This window comes from Emys orbicularis, chromosome 9 (genome assembly GCF_028017835.1).
Source record: "Emys orbicularis isolate rEmyOrb1 chromosome 9, rEmyOrb1.hap1, whole genome shotgun sequence".
NCBI lineage: Eukaryota > Metazoa > Chordata > Testudines > Emydidae > Emys > Emys orbicularis.
In genome coordinates, this window is record NC_088691.1 from 27418129 (window position 1) to 27438009 (window position 19881).

The window sequence follows — 19881 nt, forward strand, 5'->3', positions numbered from 1 at the left end:
GAGATTGCCAATTAATGACCATGGTGGTAATTTTTTTTTGTGAACACATGGATAGTTCAACCAAAAGCTGCACTGAGCTCACCAAGTCATTTTACATTAAGGGAAAAACAGCCATCAAATGATGATGTTTGGTCATTATAGACGTGAGAGAGAAGAGTCTCTATACTGCATTATCCACCTCCTGCCCACACAAGCCAGATCTTTAGTTCCTACAACTTTGTTGGGGGGGAAGATGTTTACATGTTTAGTAGGAGTGCATAAAAATAAAAATGTTAAAGGTCACTCCTCATTTTCCAATCTGAGATATTTTGAAAAGAAAAATTATTTCATTACTGAAAGTAGCAAATAAAGTTAAAGGCTACCAGATTAAAAACCATCTGTTTCCTATTTTAATTATTCAAATTGGAAGCATTTACAGTTTGATAAATATATACAATGCATTAACATTCCAGCAAGTGACACACATCAAAATAATAACCATTAGACAGTCAAAATAATTTATTCATGGAAAATAAAGATAAATCCATATTTCAGGAATGATTTTTCCCTGCTTTGATCTCTACCTCAACAACCTAGGACTATAAACTATACTTTATACAGATGACTAAGAGGACTGTTTTAATAAGATGAAAATAACACTTGGTGGACTATCTCAAAGTCAGTAAACTTTCGGTGTTATGGCAAGTACATCCCAAGAAACCTATGGATCCAAGATTGTTGCTTTGACCAACAGCAGCTTACCTTATTGCACACAGGTTTAACTATTCTTTGCTGAAATATAACCTTATTCTCAGTGAAGAATATTTTGTATGAACGCCAAATGCTCAGTTACGTATCATCTTGTGAAAGCCTCTAATTGTACTTGGAATGCCTTTGTTATTTAAACAATTTCATGAATGGATTGGGTTTTCAGTATGGGTTTATATATTTATATATTTACAGAGAAATCCTGTTTGAATTATGTAAAGATTTTTGCAACATTAGAAGACTGCAGCTATGTGACACCCTGCACCTCTGTCAGTTAAAGACTACTTCTAAAAATCTAATAAACTTCACTATAGCTTACTGTAATGAAGAGGCGTCACTACAACAAAAGAAGCTACAAAGTAATTAGGAGCCTAAGAGTAATTTTTTTGGCATAAATCATTGTTTTTCATAACATCACAGGTAGTTCTAACTAGACATTTTTATAATTATTTCTGTGAATTAGGACTGTATGAAGAGTTTGATACTTCTGACAACATTAAATTGAAGTTCATAGTAAGCAAGAATATATTTGAATTGGTTTACTTTTTAAGTAGATAGTAAAGTCTAAAATAGGCTACCACCCATCATAGCAAAAACATTACAAAGTGTGTTGGTGTTACATCTGCAAAACTCAGTCTATATTCTCACAGAATATAAGGATGACAGTTCAAAGATACTTTAACATGGTTGCCTTAACTCAACATAATATGGAGTCACTTTGCTTGACTAATATACATGTATCAAACAATCTAGACAAAAATGTTGAAAAATAAATTTTATTCCTCCTGTACTGAAGTGATGGTACTATACAAGTTCCCAGTTCGGTGAAAACAGCTTTTGGTAGCTAATTTTTAACTGGCCCATTAAGTTGTTCTGCAAGTAATGTAGTTTTAAAAGACCATAAAAACAGATTCAAGTCCAACTATGTGTTTTAATATGCTTATTAACAAAGACAACACGTCCATCTGTGTATTCCATGAATTTTGCTGTGTAAGCAAGTTAATTGCAACCATCATCTGAACTGCATGCATCAGTTCCCCAACTGTACATGTTTTTCATAATTTAAAAAACCCACTTTATAATTTAAAATATTATATATCATGTTAATAGTGTTCAGCTTTTCCTTCAACTAGAATGAGCCAACATTATTAGTTGACTTAGAATTTTAGCTTGGTTCTGTGAAAAGATAATTGCAAAAATATATCCCCAACTTCAAAATGTACTGTACAGACCTAGAAAAACATTAAAGGGCTGTGATACCTTTGAATTTCTTAATGTATTTAGAAAGGACAGCAAGCCAAAAGTGAAGTATCATATAGTACAAATATTTAGAGATCCAGGGCATACTGCATACAGCATAATATGTATACAGAGTGAATGCTTTGGAAGCATATACAGAGATCTGCAGTTTTGATTACTTAAGTTAAACTTGATCACGTAGGCGGGCCAGTCTCTGTGACAGCTCATCCTGCAGAATGTCAGAATAAAAAGTTATATTCATTATTATGTATTAGTTTTAAAAAAAGATAAATGAAAAGACTTGTACTATCCAAGGTCACACCACAAACACAACAGTAAATAAGACACAAGCAAGAGCCAGATAAGAATTTGCATTTCTAGGAGACAAGTGTTAATTGACTCCACTGTAACTGAGTCATTCGGTTGCATCCTCAAATGAACCAAGCTCAAACTCAGCACGGATGAGAAATTGAAGTAGAATGGTATCAGGGGGTAGCCGTGTTAGTCTGAGGGTAGGTCTACACTTACCCGGTAGTTCGGTGGCAAGCAAATCGAACTTCTGGGTTCGACTTATCGCGTCTTGTCTGGATGCGATAAGTCGAACCCGGAAGTGCTCGCCGTCGACTGTGGTACTCCAGCTCGGCGAGAGGAGTACGCGAAGTCGACGGGGGAGCCTGCCTGCCGCGTCTGGACTGAGGTAAGTTCGAACTAAGGTACTTCGAACTTCAGCTACGTTATTCACATAGCTGAAGTTGCGTACCTTAGTTCGAATTGGGGGGTTAGTGTAGACCTGCCCTGTATCTACAAAAACAACAAGGAGTCTGGTGGCACCTTGAAGACTAACAGATTTATTTGGGCATAAGCTTTCGTGGGTAAAAACCTCACTTCTTCAGATGTTGAAGTAGAATGGTGGCTCTGTACCACCTGGTACCTCTGCCATTCCCAGAACCAGCCAATGGCCAAATCAGACCTTAGTGCAAGCTGGAACGGTCCTCTAACATACTTTGGCTAAAATGATTCCCTAAAGGATCATTCACCAATGCAAGATCACTGAAGCACATTACTCTAAAAGCTAAGCCCCTCAAATCTTCCTCTGCCAGAGCAGGGGGTGTTAACAGCTATGCCAGTTTTACCTTTGCTGAGGATCTGCCCAGGGCCAGAGGAATTCTGAGCTGCTCATTCAGAGCTAGTTTAAGGCCCCTTTGCACTGCTTCAGAAGCGTAGGGGACCTTAGCAAGAGAAGAGGACCTGACCCAGTATATACATCGGATGGCCCAGTTAGTGAACAGAGGAAAAGTTAAAATATGTGCACAACTGGTAGACTCATTAAAACACAAACACACACCCCTTATGCCTGCAAGCAAACCTTGTTTTACTTACACACTGCATTTATTTTGATAAAAATAAAACTAATTTATTATATGGCCCTAGAAGTTTGCAAATAAATTTCCATTTTAAATATCACATACAACAGTAACCCTTCTACATAAATGTGATAAATGATCTATTAGAAAAACTACAAAAGCAATATTTACCTGCTCTGCTGAAGCAACACTTGTGCCAACAGAACCTGTTTGCCCCTGGGGTAGTTCCATGTTCAGATCAAGGCTACAATTAAAAACAGAAGACAAATATATATCACAAAAATAAATATAGTGACAGATCACAACAGGGTGTACAATAGTTGAAAAATGGTGTTCTATATAGCGTGCGGCCATCAGTGTCTGAAGCACACCCTGATACTTTGTACTCCAATTAATTAGCCAAGCTTGATCAGGAAAGTGGGGTGATCACCAAAGAGTTTGTCTAACAGTAATAGTTGCTGGGACAATTAGCAACATTTCTGTTTACTGGGGATGCTTTTGGATAGTACCAATGGGTTAAGCAGGGCTCAGACTGGTGATAAGGTATCAAATTCTACATCACAGTTTTAATACAAAGTCTGTCAAATAAAGGCAACCCAGCAGCAGTAGTAGTATGGTGCACTAATTCTCCATCCCTCCCTTATCCCCAGCAAAGCCCAGTCCAGCAGCAAGGACATTGTTTTCGTGCCCATGGGGCAGTGCATTTATGGCAACAAAGCAGTAACACCAGCTCCCGTCTTACAAAGAAGACATGAAAGGGGTGTAATGGGAACATAGGGCAAAGGACTGGAAGGGACCTCCTGGGTCATCAAGTCCAGGCCCTGCTATCACTGGCAATTTTCTCAATTCAAATTAAACACATTTAGATTAGATAGATAGATAAGCAGAGTTCACTGATCGTCTGATTGCACTACCCTGGGCTCAATTATTTTTTAGTATTAAGCCAGATGTCCCTCACTGCCTTTTTAAAGGCTGAGAGCACAATCCTATTAAACATCTGTACTTTAAAATTTTATGTAGCCTTGCCCTCACTCATTTCTATTGTAAGATCACTATAAAGAAATGGATCATGCTGAGATAGTTAAACCTATTCATACATACATGAAGTGCACCCTAAATAGGTTTAATTATCTCAGCATGGTCCATTTCTGTAAAGTGCTTTTATGACAGAAATGAGCTGTTCTAGTTTTAGACTTTAGCATAAATAATCATGCCAAAACTATGTGGTGGGTTATAACTTTTATCCATTTTCACTCATGAAGATTTGAGCCATGATATGCAGAGGTGAAAGCTCAGCATATAGACAACCACTGGATTATTTAGCTCCACAAGACTAGCACATTTAAAGTGAGGGAAATCTGATGTTAATTTAATTAAAATCAAGTATAAGAGCCAGATGCGACTTCCCTTAAGGTACACAATTACTACTACTCTTCAAGTATCAGAGGGGTAGCCGTGTTAGTCTGAATCTGGAAAAAGCAACAGAGGGTCCTGTGGCACCTTTAAGACTAACAGAAGTACTGGAGCATAAGCTTTCGTGGGTGAATGCCCACTTGCGTCTGATGAAGTGGGCATTCACCCACGAAAGCTTATGCTCCAATACTTCTGTTAGTCTTAAAGGTGCCACAGGACCCTCTGTTGCTTACTACTCTTCAATAATTTTTATATTATACTCACCCTGCTTCATCTGCCATTTCCTGTAGAAGCGTATCCACTTGGTTCTAGAACAGGAAATCAAAACTGAATCAGTTTCTGTTATTGTATTTAATACAAGATTAACCGTATGATTTGTAAAAAGCAAAAATTCTACTGTCTTAATAAAACTGATTTAGAAAGGCGCTTCTGTGGATTTTGAACATTTACAGTCTTCACCACCAGAGGGAGCTACAGGAATTCAGAATACAAGGAGCACATCTCATACTATGGCTGCCATGCAAATCAGTTCTCCAAATTCAATTACTGATCTGTAATATTTCCAAATATGATTAAGTCTAATCCTGTCTGTACAAATCACATCTACTTGAATATCACAACTACAGAAATGTTACTATAGTTATCACTATTGTGTGTCCTTTATCAGGACACAGGAAGCATCTTCCCCCTCAGCAGACTTCTTTATATAATCCTTAAAACAAAAATGTTTACACTCTTTTGGAACTATGTTTTTTTAATTGTGATATAGCTGATGTTGGTATGTTTTTTGACTAAAAATGTTTACTAAAAGTTAGTCAAAAGTTCCATAAATTTCAACGGAAAGGCAGAAAGTTTTATGCTATACCACCACTCAAACACATTAGTTGTAAGAGGGGAGCTTAAGACAGTATACATAATATGTACATTTTTTATCAGAGCATTTAGCAGCTCAAACTATTCTTTTGGTCACAAGGTAGCATGTAAATATTTCTCATGTTAAACTGAGAATGCCCCAACTCCTGTTATAGCTTTCAAAAGGCAGAAGGTATAGAAGAGAAAATGACAATATTTGTGTACACTTGAGTAACATGGTATTTTATTTGCTGCAATATCAGTTATTCTTACTTGTGGTGTTGTTAACGTAGTAGTATTACTCATTGTGTCTTCCATCTGTGCCGTCTGAACATCTAGTGTTTCAAACTGGTGCTCAAATTTGTCCATTAAGGCAGATATCTGCAGATAAACAAATACTGTCATAGCAAAAGTATAAAACTGAATTTATACCCCTGAATTCCAAATGATTAAAATGTATGTCTACCTTTTCCAGGTTCATGCTCTTCAATGTAGCATCCATAGATTTAACTACTCCTGCCATTGACTTTGTTACCTAAAAAAGATAAAGTAAAAAAGATATAAACCTATTACAAAATCACATAATAAACAATCTTTAGTTTGGTAACCCTTCTGTTTTGAAGTAAACTTGTCTGTTCTCATCCAAAGAACTTTTACAATTCTGTAATAGTTGTGTCACACAGCTGTTTTCAGGTCTATCAGCTTTTTACTATAAACCCTGCTTTTCAGAAGTTTACAGTTTAGCTGTAAAAAAAACAAAAAAACAACATGCTCTGGGCTGAATCTCTAGAAATAAAGATATTTCAGAAATAACAAAGAACTGAAATCTATATAGCATTTTTTGAGTTATGATTGTAGTGATAACTGGGGCCTAGTAAGCCTACCCCAGTTGTGAGTAACTGTGAGAAAGTGGATAAAAATTCAGAACATGTCACAACAGCCTATAACAAATGAATTTTGAGGGTAAAAGATGTAAAAGGGAGACCAACAGACTGAATTAGTCTCAACAAAAAGGCCTACTAATATAACTCAAGATCTGTGTTAAATTCATACTTGGTAAACATGAAACCAAAGGACCAATGTTGTTGTGTTGGAAATTAGGTCTAATTGGTGAACAAAAATAATAAGATAGGCCAGGGATCAGCAACCTTTGGCAACCTTTTGCACATCCCTTGGCCTGTGTCCGCTTCCCGCAGCTCCCATTGGCCTGGAGCGGCGAACCGCGGCCAGTGGGAGCTGCGATCGGCCGAACCTGTGGACGCAGCAGGTAAACAAACCGGTGCGGCCCGCCAGGGGGCTTACCCTAGCGGGTCGCGTGCCAAAGGCTATTCCATCCACTGATTCCTTTTGGTATCCTCAAAGAGAGACCTGGGAACATGAGGGATGTAGACGCTGACTGACAAAGACGAGAGAAGGGGAAGGAGCGAGCTTTATCATCATGGCTGACACTCCCACTGTCTCCTGGAACCCCAGGATTCACTGTCATACCACTGGGCTTTCACTGTCCTGACTGTAAAATGTCCTGACCACACCAGGCCCAAAGGAGAGGGACCCAGATGACACTGTCACCTCCACTGTCTCCAGCTAACTTCCAAATGCCACCCGGGATGTGAGACTGTCATCCCTTACCTCCTCACTCCTGTCTCCTTTTCCTTCTCTACCTTATTTCTTCTCTTTCCTAGCCTCCTTTTTCCTTCTGACTAATAAGATTCTGGTTTAGCAGGCCAAGACTGCACATTTCACTGCTGTAAGTCTGTGATCAGAAAGAATCAGCTAAATGTGATGCCCTAAACAGCCTACTGCTGATACAAGTTTGCCAGGTCTTGAAAATACCTTCGGCTGTGCATGTTTTTCCAGCAATGAGGATGCAAGCAAAAGTCAACACCAGAGACAGAAGCTGCAGTTTCTATCTTTAATGTTTTGTTTTCCCTGTGTGTTTGTCTTGTTGTGTCTTAAAGGAAGCAGGATCAGACTAACAGCAGCAACAGCTCCAGGACCCTCTCAACTAAGGGTATGTCTACACTACTCACGTTACAGCGCTGCTGCTGCGGTGCCATGAGGTGGACAGTATAGACACGCTTTATCACCAGGGGAGAGCTCTCACGGTGATAAAAAAACCCCACCCTGAACAAGCGGTGGTAGCTTTATCGCCGGGAGCTATGTTATACAGCTTTATCGCCGGGAGCTATGTTATACAGCTTTATTGCCGGGAGCTATGTTTTTTCACACCCCTGAATGACAAAAGTTTTAGCGCTGAATGTGGCAGTGTAGACACAGCCTAAATTCTCTTTTCCCTAAAAAGGAGAGTTATTACCATCTTTAATATCATCTAAAAGACTATCCAACAAAGAGGGGTTTTCCTTTCAAAAACTCTCTCCAGACACAGGGAAAGGAAACAAGGCACGTTAAAATAAAAACCTTACTTAATACTTTAAATTTCAAATGCTTCAACTGATTTTCCTACTTTTCTGTATCTTTTAAATAGTTGTTTTTTTTTTTTTTAATGTAATGGTGGGTCTCCCATGGTATTAAGCAGGCTGAGGTATCTGTACACCAAACTCTGTTTAACATTGTTTAACGTTGGACAGTTAAAGTCATGTTAACACCTTTAAATCTTTGAGCCCATATAGTCTATCTAAACTATTACAACAGGATGCAATAAAAACAAGACCACCACAAACAAGTCCAGGAATCTTTAAAAAACTAATTTTTAAAAAGCTTTTCAGGCCTTTGATCTGCAATAATAATCTCATGTTCCTTTTCTTCCAAAAGATAACTGTTACATACTTCAAATATACAAGAATTATTTCATCTGCCATTGAAGTGTAGCCACATCTGGAGTATTTAACAGTGAAAAGGAACATTGCACAACAGTAAGAAAAAAACAAAAACAGCATATGACTGAAACTGCACAGGGAATTTAGGTTATATGGTATGTTTACCTTAGGTATTTCTAAGCCACTTATTTCCAACAGTATAAACCAGGAATAACATCACTACTTCATACCATAGCATCTTTACTGACCATAGATGCTCAGGATCTCCATTTTATTTCTCATCTTAAAGATTTTGTAGCATCATTGTAGGGCACGGATTCAGTATGGAGAGGTAAGAAATCCATTTAATTAATTTCCTACAGTACCTACAATTTCCTTGGATCTCCCAGCCAAATGCTATCTAATAAGATCGTAAACTAAAGTAACAGGACTGCAGAAATATCCTTGACAGTCTATTTTAAAAATGCAGTCACTAGACAGGTCATTTTGAGCTGGGACCATAAAAGGTAAGTGTTCTAGTGTCTAAAAGATTCTAAACTATTGTTACATATCTATTTTGCATACTCCGTAGCGGGGTGGGCAAACTTTTTGGCCCGAGGGCCACACCTGGGTGGGGAAATAGCATGCAGGGCCATGAATGTAGGGCTAGGGCAGTGGGTTGGGGTGCGGAAGGGGGTGCAGTGTGCAGGAAGGGCTCAGGGCAAAGGGTTGGGGTGCAGGAGGGGTGCAGGGTGTGGCGGGGGCTCAGGGCAGGGGATTGGGGTGCAGGAGGGGTGCAGCAGGGGGCTCAAAGCAGGGGTGCGACAGGAAATGCGGGGTGTGGGAGGGGGTGCGATGTGCATGAAGGGGCTCAAGGCAAGGGGTTGGGGTGTAGGAGGGTGCTCAGGGCAAGGGGTTGGGGTGCAGGAAGGGTGTGGGATGCGGCAGGGTGCTCAGGGCAAGGGGTTGGGGAGCGGGGTGCAGGAGGGGCGGCTCCGGGCTGGCAGCAGCACACAGTGGGGCTAAGGCTCCCTGCCTGCCCTGGCCCCGTTCCACTCCAGGAAGTGGCCGGGTCCATGTCCCTCCGGCCCCTGGGGGGAGAGGGGAGGCAGAGGGCTCCGCGCGCTGCCCTCGCCTGTGGGTACATCCCCCGAAGTTCCCATTGGCCGCAGTTCCCTGTTCCTGGCCAATGGGAGCTGCGATGGGGGACGGTGGGGGGCGGCGGTGCCTTCAGGCAAGGGCAGCACACGGAGCCCTCTGCCCCCTTCCTCCCCCAGGGGCTGCAGGGACATGGTGCCAGCCGCTTCCCGGAGCAGAGCAGGGCCCACGGCGCCACAGGGGTGGCAATCCCGCAGGCTGGATCCAAAGCCCTGACGGGCCGGATCTGGCCCGTAGTTTGCCCACCCCTGCTATAGTAGATCAAAACAGAAATACTTTCTATGCGCCTTTTTGGAAACCCACAAGAAATCAATTTATTAAGTGCATCTACTTGTAAAATGGAAGGGACAGTTATCTTTAAAAATTTGTGACACAAGACATTGATTTAAATTAAGACGCACTGGTTAGCTAACAAGAAACATTTGTTTCCTGTAAGTACTAGGAGAAACATGCAACAATGGCATCAACAACACATGAAGGATGGTGGCATTAACCCAACTAATTAATTCATAACTCTCACAAGCCAATGCTTCACACACAACTTAGTTTACTGTGGGCCACAATTGAAGACTGCCACGCCATCCCAGTAAGCTTACTAATTCACTGTTTTAGGGATAGAATTAAGACAGTTTAAAAGAGAATCAGGGGCCTTATCTTTCTGTAGAGTTTATATATGGAAGTATGAAAACATGCTTACCTTGCCCATTGTTACTGCAGTTTGAACTCTTGCTGCTACTGCATCTACCCTGGCACTCATGCGCAAGAAATTGATTGCTTGATTCTTCTGTCGGATTGCGTTTTCTGCATGTATTCTTGCAACTTCAGTATTACCCTTCTGGATTGCCTGTTTAAATAAAAGCAAACTATTGCTAACCCTTCTTAGCAGTAATTACCCAGCAGCGGTAAGCCCTTCAAAAAACTTATACTTGCAAAACAAGTGAACTCTAGGTCCAGTTCAACTCCCATTGAAGTCAATGAAAAGATTGTAATTGACTTGGATGTGAACTAGATGGCATCTTCTATGCACAAGGAATTATGCCTGAAACTTTAAGCTACTTCCATGAGCCTCAATATCAGTAAATCTACAGATGTATTATGGAGTATCATTCTGGATTTATATGCTCACAAATATCTAACCTTCAAAACACATTAAGCACCCAGTTTTTCACCAAAATTCATACTTCTAGTACTACTAAAACAAATAACTTAAGATGAATATGTATACCTCATTACAGTATCTTTCTGTTTATGAAATCAGAACAAAAAGTATCCCTACCTCATTGTGTATATAGTGGATGCCGCTTAACAGCAATCCATATATGAACAATTTTTGTTTAACAGCAACATTTTGCCAGGAACCAACCCCATCCCATTGATTTTAAGGTTAATAGGATTTGGCTACTGGCAACAGACAGGCCATTTGCTAACAACTTTATTTTTTTGGAAGAAAGACCCTGGCTGCAGGCAGGTTTATGGGGCAAGGGAAGCCCACACTGAAGGTAAAGGGCTGCAGCACCCACATCCACATGCAATGGGATCTCCTGTCATTGTGGGCTGAGAGGGGATGCTGCAGGCAGGGTAGCAGCAGATGCTGGGCTTTTCATGGGGAGTGGGGGTGCTGAGGTCCCCTAGAGTGGCATGGTACCTCCCCCTGCATGCTCTGATTGCACCCTGCTCTCGGCACATCCCAGAGCTTCCTTCCCCGGGCTGTAGCCCCAAAGCCAGGTTTTCAGGGCTGCAGCCACAGAAGAAAGCTCTGGGAATGTTGAGCACAAGCTACAGGCAGGCTTGTGAAGCAGGCAAAGGTTGCTTGCCCCAGTGCTTCCTTCCCTAGCTGCAGCCCCACAAACATGCCTTTCGCTTATTGGCCACTCTTGGATAACAATAAGTTGCTAAAAAGCAGAACCCACTGTATATGAAGTGCTTTAGATATTCAAAGCAATGCAAACACACTAATCCTGTCATTATAACCCAACATTACAGGTTAACCTTAACACTCTTCTTTTAGTTCTCTCTGCTGCAGAGAAATGCAAAGGCAGAGCTGGAAGTCAAGTTACTGGCTCCCATAATCCATTTTACCGGTGTCAAACAGGGAAATGAAAGTCTCTGCTTGGAGATGAAAAAAGTCTCCCAATAAAAACAAAAAAGCCAGTCCAGCAGCAATGAAATAGGAAGCTGGACTCTATTCCTTATTATTCTCATAGATCAACAGAACTGACAATTAAATTCAAACTGAAAGATCAAATTCTGCCCTCAGTTATATCCATATAATCTGCACTTGAAGAGGCAGAATTTAGTAAGCAAGATCTATTACTAATAATGAGTCAGAGACTTTAGGAAACACTAAAATACCTTCCTCTTTGAAAAGACCTTTCCACCATGTTCACAGTCAACATTGACACCCCTTTCTACCTAAAAAAACCCACCTAACTAAAAAAAAAATTTAAACCTCTCAGAAAAATCAACCTAAACAAGGTAAATAATTTAAAATGAAAATTAAAAACCTCCACCCAAAACAAAGTTTTTACCTCAAATTGGAAGAAGTGTCAAAGACTCCAAGAAGTCCATTTGGGACTTCTCTATTGATTTTACATGGAAGATGCTCTACGATGATGTGCAATGATAGAACACCTTAAGCTAGCTATACCAGAAAAGAACTCAGTTTAAGTTTCAGATCCCAAGTGAGTTTGCAAGACTAGTATTTAGTACAGTACTGAGAAAATCCGATACACAAACGCACACAACTTTAGTACAAAACACACTTTCAGATGATTAAGTGAAATTTATCTTTAACATGTCACAATACAGTTTCTTTGCATTGTCACCGGACTGTAAAAAACAAGAAAAAAATAAATCTCAACTTCAAAAAATAATGAATTAATGTAGTTCGTCATTCTAGACTACATTTTAAAGAGGAGTTAGAAATGGGGAAAAAAATGGGTTTGTGTCCTTTTTGCTTCTTTACAATATAAGAAGTCCTGAAAGGTTTTCCTGCACTTATTTCTTTCATCTGAAATTCAGCTTGTCTCACTTGAATTTTATGGACTGGAAAATTAATGGAATTATGATATGAGACCAGAGACTAAAAGCAGAGCAACTAAGCTTTGAGTTATTAGCCAGACCATTTAAAGCTTTCCTCAAGACCTATTTAACGCCAATGTTTAACATGCACTTGGGAGAAGAAAGGTTTTATTGAAAAGTCAACACTCCTAGCACTTCAAATAGGGACTGTGGGACCTCTCAGTCCACATAAGATGCTCAAAAAGATCTCCAGGAGTTGATATTCCTTTTATTGAAAAGGTTAAAACAAGTAGAAAAACTTCAGGCTAGCTTTAAGCAGCAAAAAGGACATGAACCCTATTTTAAAAATCTTCTTCACAGGTCACATTTAATAGTATATGATAAACATTAAGATAATTTTTTCCTTGACAGTGTTGCTCTAAATTAACTGCACTACAAGAACACAGCATACATATTCTGAAGAAAAAGTTATGAAACATTCCATTTCAGTGTTAACTAATATGTACAATATTTTAAGAATATAAAAAATACTACAGTACAATCTTAAATTAATGTAGGTTAGATTGACTTACAGCCACCACAGTAATTACTTACAGCCAACAGCCAATGTAAGGAATGCAGTGTCTACAGACACCGTGTCACTAACTAAACTGACATAAGCCTCTTGTGGAGGTGGAGTTATTATGTCAGTGTAGTAGGGCACTTAGGGCTTGTCTACACTATCGGCGGGCAGTGATTGATCCAGCGGGGGTCGATTTATCGCGTCTCATATAGACGCGATAAATCGACCACTGAGCACTCTCCCGTCGACTCCGGTACTCCACCAGAACGAAGAGCACAAGCAGAGTCGACGGCAGCATCAGCTGTCTACTTACAGCAGTGAAAACACCACGGTAAGTAGAACTAAGTACATCGACTTTAGCTACGCTATTCACGTAGCTGAAGTTGTGTATTTTTGATCGACCCTGGACGGTAGTGTAGACAAGCCCTTACATCGGTAGCAGTAAGGCTGTAGTGTAGACACTGACATAATTAGGTTGACATAAGCTGCCTTATGTCGACCTAACTGTGTAGTGTAGACCAGGCCACAGTCTGTGTGTAACAAATATGTTACAGCCAATAGGACATATGTTGCCAATCTACATACACTTCCTGTTTTATTACAATGCACACCAGGAAAACCATTACAAAATACAAGTTAAGGACCTGACTAGCATAAAATAGAAAAATTAAGTATATACACACAACCTAGTTTCATTACTTACCTTCTTAATTTTAGTCTTTTCAACCTTTTCTTCTTTATCACATTTTTTTGCATTCCTGCTGAGCTCTTTGGCAGCAAACTTCAAGTTAAACAGGTGTTCTGCAATGCATATTAAGGATTTACAAAATAGTAGCAATACTTAAAATACGAACATGTCGCTTTCCATTGGATTTAGTAGCCTACTACATGCATACTTTCTTTCTGCAAATTTTAATATTGGTAGGTCAGCCACTTTAATTTGCATGAAACTGAAATTGAGCAAACAAAGATGCGTTTTTTTGTTCTTTTTAATTTTACATAGCCCATGTTCTTTTGTCATCTTAGCTTAAAACCATAGTTTGGACACTTTTTTAAAAAAACAAGTTCACAACCAAAATTAGCTTACTTTGATGAAAGACCCAATTCAAGTAGTTAAAAGGAATAAAAAATGCTGGTCTTTAGAACATGTGCACATACAGGTAGGGTGATTTTGAAGTCCTGGGAATCTGGAGAGAATGATAGTTCTATCATGGACTTCAAAGGGAGCAGAGTCATCGCAATGCTAAGCACTTCTGAAAATTCCATCCCTAGCACTCACACAGCATCTATATAGTTTTAACTTTAAAACCCTACTAAGATGCTACCTCCTGCTCCAAGGAATGCTATGGTGCCACAAACCCACACAGAAAAATCAAAAGGGTTCAGCTTAAAATTAGGGCAAATTTGAGATGAAAAACAAAGCTACGGTGACATTCTTTTTCAGCTCCCCATCTCCCTATCAGATAGGGAGAAAAATGAGAAATCTTACCCACCATGTGTGCTATAACACCTGTCCACGACAAGGTGAGGCTTTACAACATCCTTCAGTTATAAATTCTTTACTCTTATTAGATGACAATGGATCATTTTGTCACACGTGCTGTTTAATGGAACAGCATTGCCCTTAAGTACCCTACTAACCAAATATCAAAAATTCATCACATGTAAATAAGAAATTGTTCTCTGTCATAAATAAATGTTTATATAAGTCCCTGGAAGGATGAATATTTTCCTTTTAGGAGGCAAAGAATTATTTTGCTGAAATAATGTGTGTATTATTTCTGTGTAATTCTTCACCCTAACATCCACTCATCAGTTGGCACACTGACCACAAGTGAACAATCTTTTCTTTGTTAATAAGAAATGTTAACTGAACTAAACATTAATGCAATGATAATCTTCTGCAGAATTGCAGGATTTCCCCCCCTAAAATCACACACTCTAGTCTCTGGCTTGTGCATCAAAGTTGCATAGCTGACCCTGGCTTGAAGCTGAATATGAAGAAAACATTTAACAACTGACTTCATGATGCCTCATTTTTGTAACAGAGAGGTGTATAAGTTTGGTGTGCAAGGCCATATAGTGTCACTGTACCATCACACATTTAAAGTTTGAACATTATGGGAATATTGATTAAATCATAAATCCAATTAAAGGTGAGCTGCAAAGGAAAGAGATAGCTGTACTTTTTTGTTTGTTTCTAATGTGTAAAAAAGGCCTGAAAAATTTCTCCACCAAAAAAAGCATTCTGTTTGTTTCTACATTAGCATTTTAGGTCCTGACTAGGCTGGAAGACAGACACCACAAGAGAATGAAAATAGTGGGAACAAAAAGAGAAGGGAGATTTAATCAGGCCAATGTAACGTAAGTTAGACTGCTTTGGCCTAGGGACTGATAATAGGCTATAAAGTATTTCAGCTACAGGTTGTCAACTGCAATCCAGCTCAGGTCAATGATCAGAATGACCATGTAAAGTATTACATCACTTCCTTAAATCAATGGCTTTGAGTCATTGTGACACACACCAGGATTTTATTTTTAAACTTCCTCAATTACTCACAATGTTTCTACGTTAGATAGCACAATACATCATCTGTTGCCTCACAGATCTTTCATGCCATGGCACACTTGCTCCAACCTTTAAATGTACCTATCTCAATACAGGATAACTCAGATGAAACCAAACTTCTTCTTATATTCACCATAATTTATTTAGAAACCTGTTCAAACATTTCACCTTATTGACATCCTTAGAACTACTGATGAAGCTCCTGCTATGGCCTCAAAGCCAGATGATCCATCCAGCTAACAATTCCTGTTGTGTGGGGAAAACCCCAACTGACATAAAGCTAGAGTAACTGGCTCAATGTCACCCCGTCACAGACTCTGGCATAGGGGCAAGACCAGAGTGCTATGGCATTTCAACTATTCCTGGCTGGTAGAACAGCACTTCGGTGCTGCTGGCAGTTAGGTGCAAGTTTGCACCAGGGACTGAACTGGCATCCCCCAGCCCAACCAGGATTGGGGGAATGAAAGCGTGATGTAAAGCCACCTTTGCTGCTCTCCCTGTCCCTCCACTAAGATACAGTGCCAAGTGGATATTGATCAGACCCATTACATAAAACAAGTCAGACTTGAAATGGAAAGGGAGTCTGAAGAGTGGCAAGATCGAATGGAAGAGAGACTTTAGATATAAGAAATCTCTCACTACAAACACATTATAAAACATATTCTTGTAAACAAAATAACTTTCACTCTCTTCACATCCCACTGCTAAGGGGAGGGGAAGGGAGGGGAGGGGAGAACATATACTGCTAGAAAAAAAAAGTTTTCTATTAGCCCTGCAGCAGTAAATTGATGTTACCCCCATCTGGGAAGCTAAGTTTTGGCAAAGACACTTGTGTCATTCATGAATACAGGAAAAATTCCAAGGAATTTCCCACATTCCTTTGGCAAAAGAAGTCCTTCCTTCTCCCATCTAGCAGGTTTATTTTCCTTGCAAAAATGGAATTATTCACTTATTTCCACCTATAATCTGTATTAGGCTGTCAATTAATCACAGTTAACTCACGCGATTCACTCAAAACAATTAATCGTGATTAAAAAAATTAATTGTAGTTTTAATCGTATCGTTAAACAATAGAATACCAGTTGAAATGTATTAAATATTTTTGGATGTTCTTCTACATTTTCAGATACATTGATTTCAATTACACCACAGAATACAAAGTGTACACTGCTCCCATTATTTTTATTACAAATATTTGCACTGTAAAAATGATAAACAAAAGAAACAGTATTTTTCAATTCACCTCATATAAGTACTGTAGTGCAATCTCTTTATCATGAAAGTGCAACGTACAAATGTAGATTTCTTTTTTTTGTTACATAACTATACTCAAAAACAAAACAATGCAAAATTTCAGAGCCTACAAGTCCACTCAGTCCTACTTCTCCTTCAGCCAATCTCTAAGACAAACAAGTTTGTTTACATTTATGGGAGATAATGCTGCCCACTTCTTGTTTATAATGTCACCAGAAAATGAGAACAGGCATTTGCATGGGATTTTTGTAGCCAGCACTGCAAGGTATTTACATGCCAGATATGCTAAACCAGTAGTTCTCAAACTTTTGTACTGGTGACCCCTTTCACATAGCAAGACTCTGAGTGCGACCCCCCTTATAAATTAAAAACACTTTTTTATATATTTAACACCATTATAAATGCTGGAGGCAAAGCGGGGTTTAGGGTGGAGGCTGACAGCTCACAACCTCCCCCCCCGTAATAACCCCAGGACCCCCTGAGGGGTCACGGCCCCCAGTTTGAGAACCCCTGTGCTAAACATTCATATGCCCCTACATGTTCTGGCCACCATTCCAGAGGACATGCTTCCATGCTGATGACGCTTGTTAAAAAAATGCATTAATTACATTTGTGATTGAACTCCTTGCGAGAGAATTGTATGTCTCCGGCTCTATTTTACCCACATTCTGCCATATATTTCATGTTATAGCAATCTCGGATGATGACTCAGCACATGATGTTCATTTTAAGAACACTTTCACTGCAGATTTGACAAAACACAAAGAAGATACCAATGTGAGGTTTCTAAAGATAGCTACAGCACTCGATCCAAGGTTTAAGAATCTGAAGTGCCTTCCAAAATCTGAAAGGGATGAGGTGTGGAGCATGCTTTCAGAAGTCTTAAAAGAGCAACACTCCAATGAGGAAACTACAGAACCCAAACCACCAAAAATAAAATCAACCTTCTGCTGGTGGCATCTGACTCAGATGATGAAAATGAACATCTGTTGGTCGGCACTGCTTTGAATTGTTATTGAGCAGAACCAGTCATCAGCATGGATACGTCCTCTGGAACGGTGGCTGAAGCATGAAGGAACATATGAATCTTTAGTGCATCTGGCAGGTAAATATCTTGCGATGCCAGCTACAACCGTGCCATGAGAACACCTGTTCTCACTTTCAGGTGACATTGTGAACAAGAAGTGGGCAGCATTATCTCCTGCAAATGTAAACAAACTTGTTTGTCTGAGTGATTGGCTGAACAAGAAATAGGACTGAGTAGACCTGTAGGATCTAAAGTTTTACATTGTTTTATTTTTGAATGCAGTTATTTTTTGTACATAATTCTACATTTGTAAGTTCAACTTTCATGATAAAGAGACTGCACTACAGTACAGTATTAGGTGAATTGAAAAATACTATTTCTTGGTTTTTTACAGTGCAAATATTGGGTAATAAAAATAATATAAAATGAGCACTGTACTTTGTATTCTGTGTTATAACTGAAATCAATATATTTGAAAATGTAGAAAACATCAAAAATATTTAAATAAATGGTATTCTATTATTGTTTAAACAGTGCGATTATTTTTTTTAATTGCTTGACAGCCCGAATTGGTATCCAAGAATAGAACAATACAATTTCTGTTGTGGTACTAATAGAAAATGAGCAGTTTATAATTAAACCATTGCCTTCATCATGTCTTACAATGAAGGAAATTACCAGTTTCTACTATGGATCATTTCAAGGTTCTTCCAGTTTCCCACATAATCAAAGATCAAAACGAAACACTGCACCCTAAGCACTTGCTATGACTTCCACCCTGTATCACATGCCTCCAGCCGGCCTGGTGTGGTAAAAGGAGATAGTCTGAGCCCATGTCAAGGCTTGAATGAATATTTTGCTTTCATGCTGAAATAAAACACTGGGCTATAGGAACCCAGAAATAGTCACACGGTTCAGGCCGCTCCCTGCAATGTAGCCAGTCCCTCTTCGGGGTGGGAGAAGTTGATAGTTTAGCCAATGGCAGTGCTCAGTGCCAGCCCATCGCCTGTCTGGTGAGGAAGGGGTTTGGTGTGTCTGTCACTCAATAGATCCTTACATTCAACAACAGTGCCAGGGAGGAGTGGGCAGCCCTTTCCCCCGAAGGGGTTCTCCCAGCTCTCGGGGGGATGGGCCCTTCCCCCCCCGGGGGGGTTCTCCCAGCTCTCAGGGGGGATGGGCCCTTCCCCCCCCCCCGGGGGGGTTCTCCCAGCTCTCGGGGGGGTGGGCCCTGCCCCCCCCCCGGGGGGGCTCTCCCAGGGTGGGTGTCTCCAGGGGCGGGGCTGCAGACACTCGGGGGACCCTCCCCGCCACGTCTCGCCCTGCCCGGGCGCGCTGCCCTTCAGCCCAAAGGATACTCTCCATGCTGGACATGGCGGCGGCTCCTCAGGCCCGACCCGGCCGGCGAAGGCGGACGCTCTGGATCGGAACTCAGCGCTACCCGGCTCTCGGGTGTTGTTGGGAGCCGACTTCCGTCTTTCCAGCCCCGAGCTGCGTCTCGCGCAGGGAGGGCGGGGCCTGGCGCTTCCGCGACGGCGCCCGAGCAGTGGGGTGGAGGGAACGTGCGCGCTACCGCCGGGGGAGGAGACGGAGCGGAAATCCCCGGATGAGACTCCGCTGATGCTGCCGTGCTGGGGTTGGGTGCGCGCGACACCCCACCCTCCTCGCGGTGTGTGGAAATGGGTGCCGGGAGTGCCTCGCTGGTGCGGCTGCCCCCGCCCTGCTCTATCCCGACACCCCCTCTCCCCCACTACCTGGGCTGTCGCGACACAGACGCTGCCCCCCCCCGCTCTATCCGGAACCCCCACACACATCCCTAGTGGTCTAGCCTGACACACTCAGGTGCCCCTAGGGGTGCTGGAACAATTTGTATAATGGGGGTGCTGAGAGCCCTTGAACCAAACTGGAAACCCTGTATATGA

General features: G+C 40.8%; 1 protein-coding gene across 1 annotated transcript; it reads right to left on the reverse strand.

Annotated features, from left to right (window-relative positions):
• Nucleotides 1-486: 486 nt before the first annotated feature.
• On the reverse strand, nt 487-19457 carry CHMP1B (charged multivesicular body protein 1B). The gene is made up of 8 exons (XM_065410391.1): nt 19318-19457; nt 13816-13913; nt 10227-10373; nt 6082-6150; nt 5889-5996; nt 5028-5071; nt 3522-3594; nt 487-2215 (listed from the first exon to the last, which is right to left on the reverse strand). The coding sequence occupies exons 1-8, from the start codon at nt 19331-19333 to the stop codon at nt 2171-2173; spliced, it is 600 nt and encodes a 199-aa protein (XP_065266463.1). The 5' UTR covers nt 19334-19457; the 3' UTR covers nt 487-2170.
• Between the last annotated feature and the right edge of the window lie 424 nt (nt 19458-19881).

What these genes read in the sequence shown, in the direction of transcription:
- CHMP1B (XM_065410391.1), bottom strand. An exon ending in AAAAGACTAAAATTAAGAAG is followed by an intron (nt 10,374 to 13,815) that starts GTAAGTAATGAA and finishes TTATTTAAACAG; the next exon opens with GCAATCCAGAAGGGTAATAC. An exon ending in GAAATGGCAGATGAAGCAGG is followed by an intron (nt 3,595 to 5,027) that starts GTGAGTATAATA and finishes TTTTAATTGTAG; the next exon opens with CCTTGATCTGAACATGGAAC.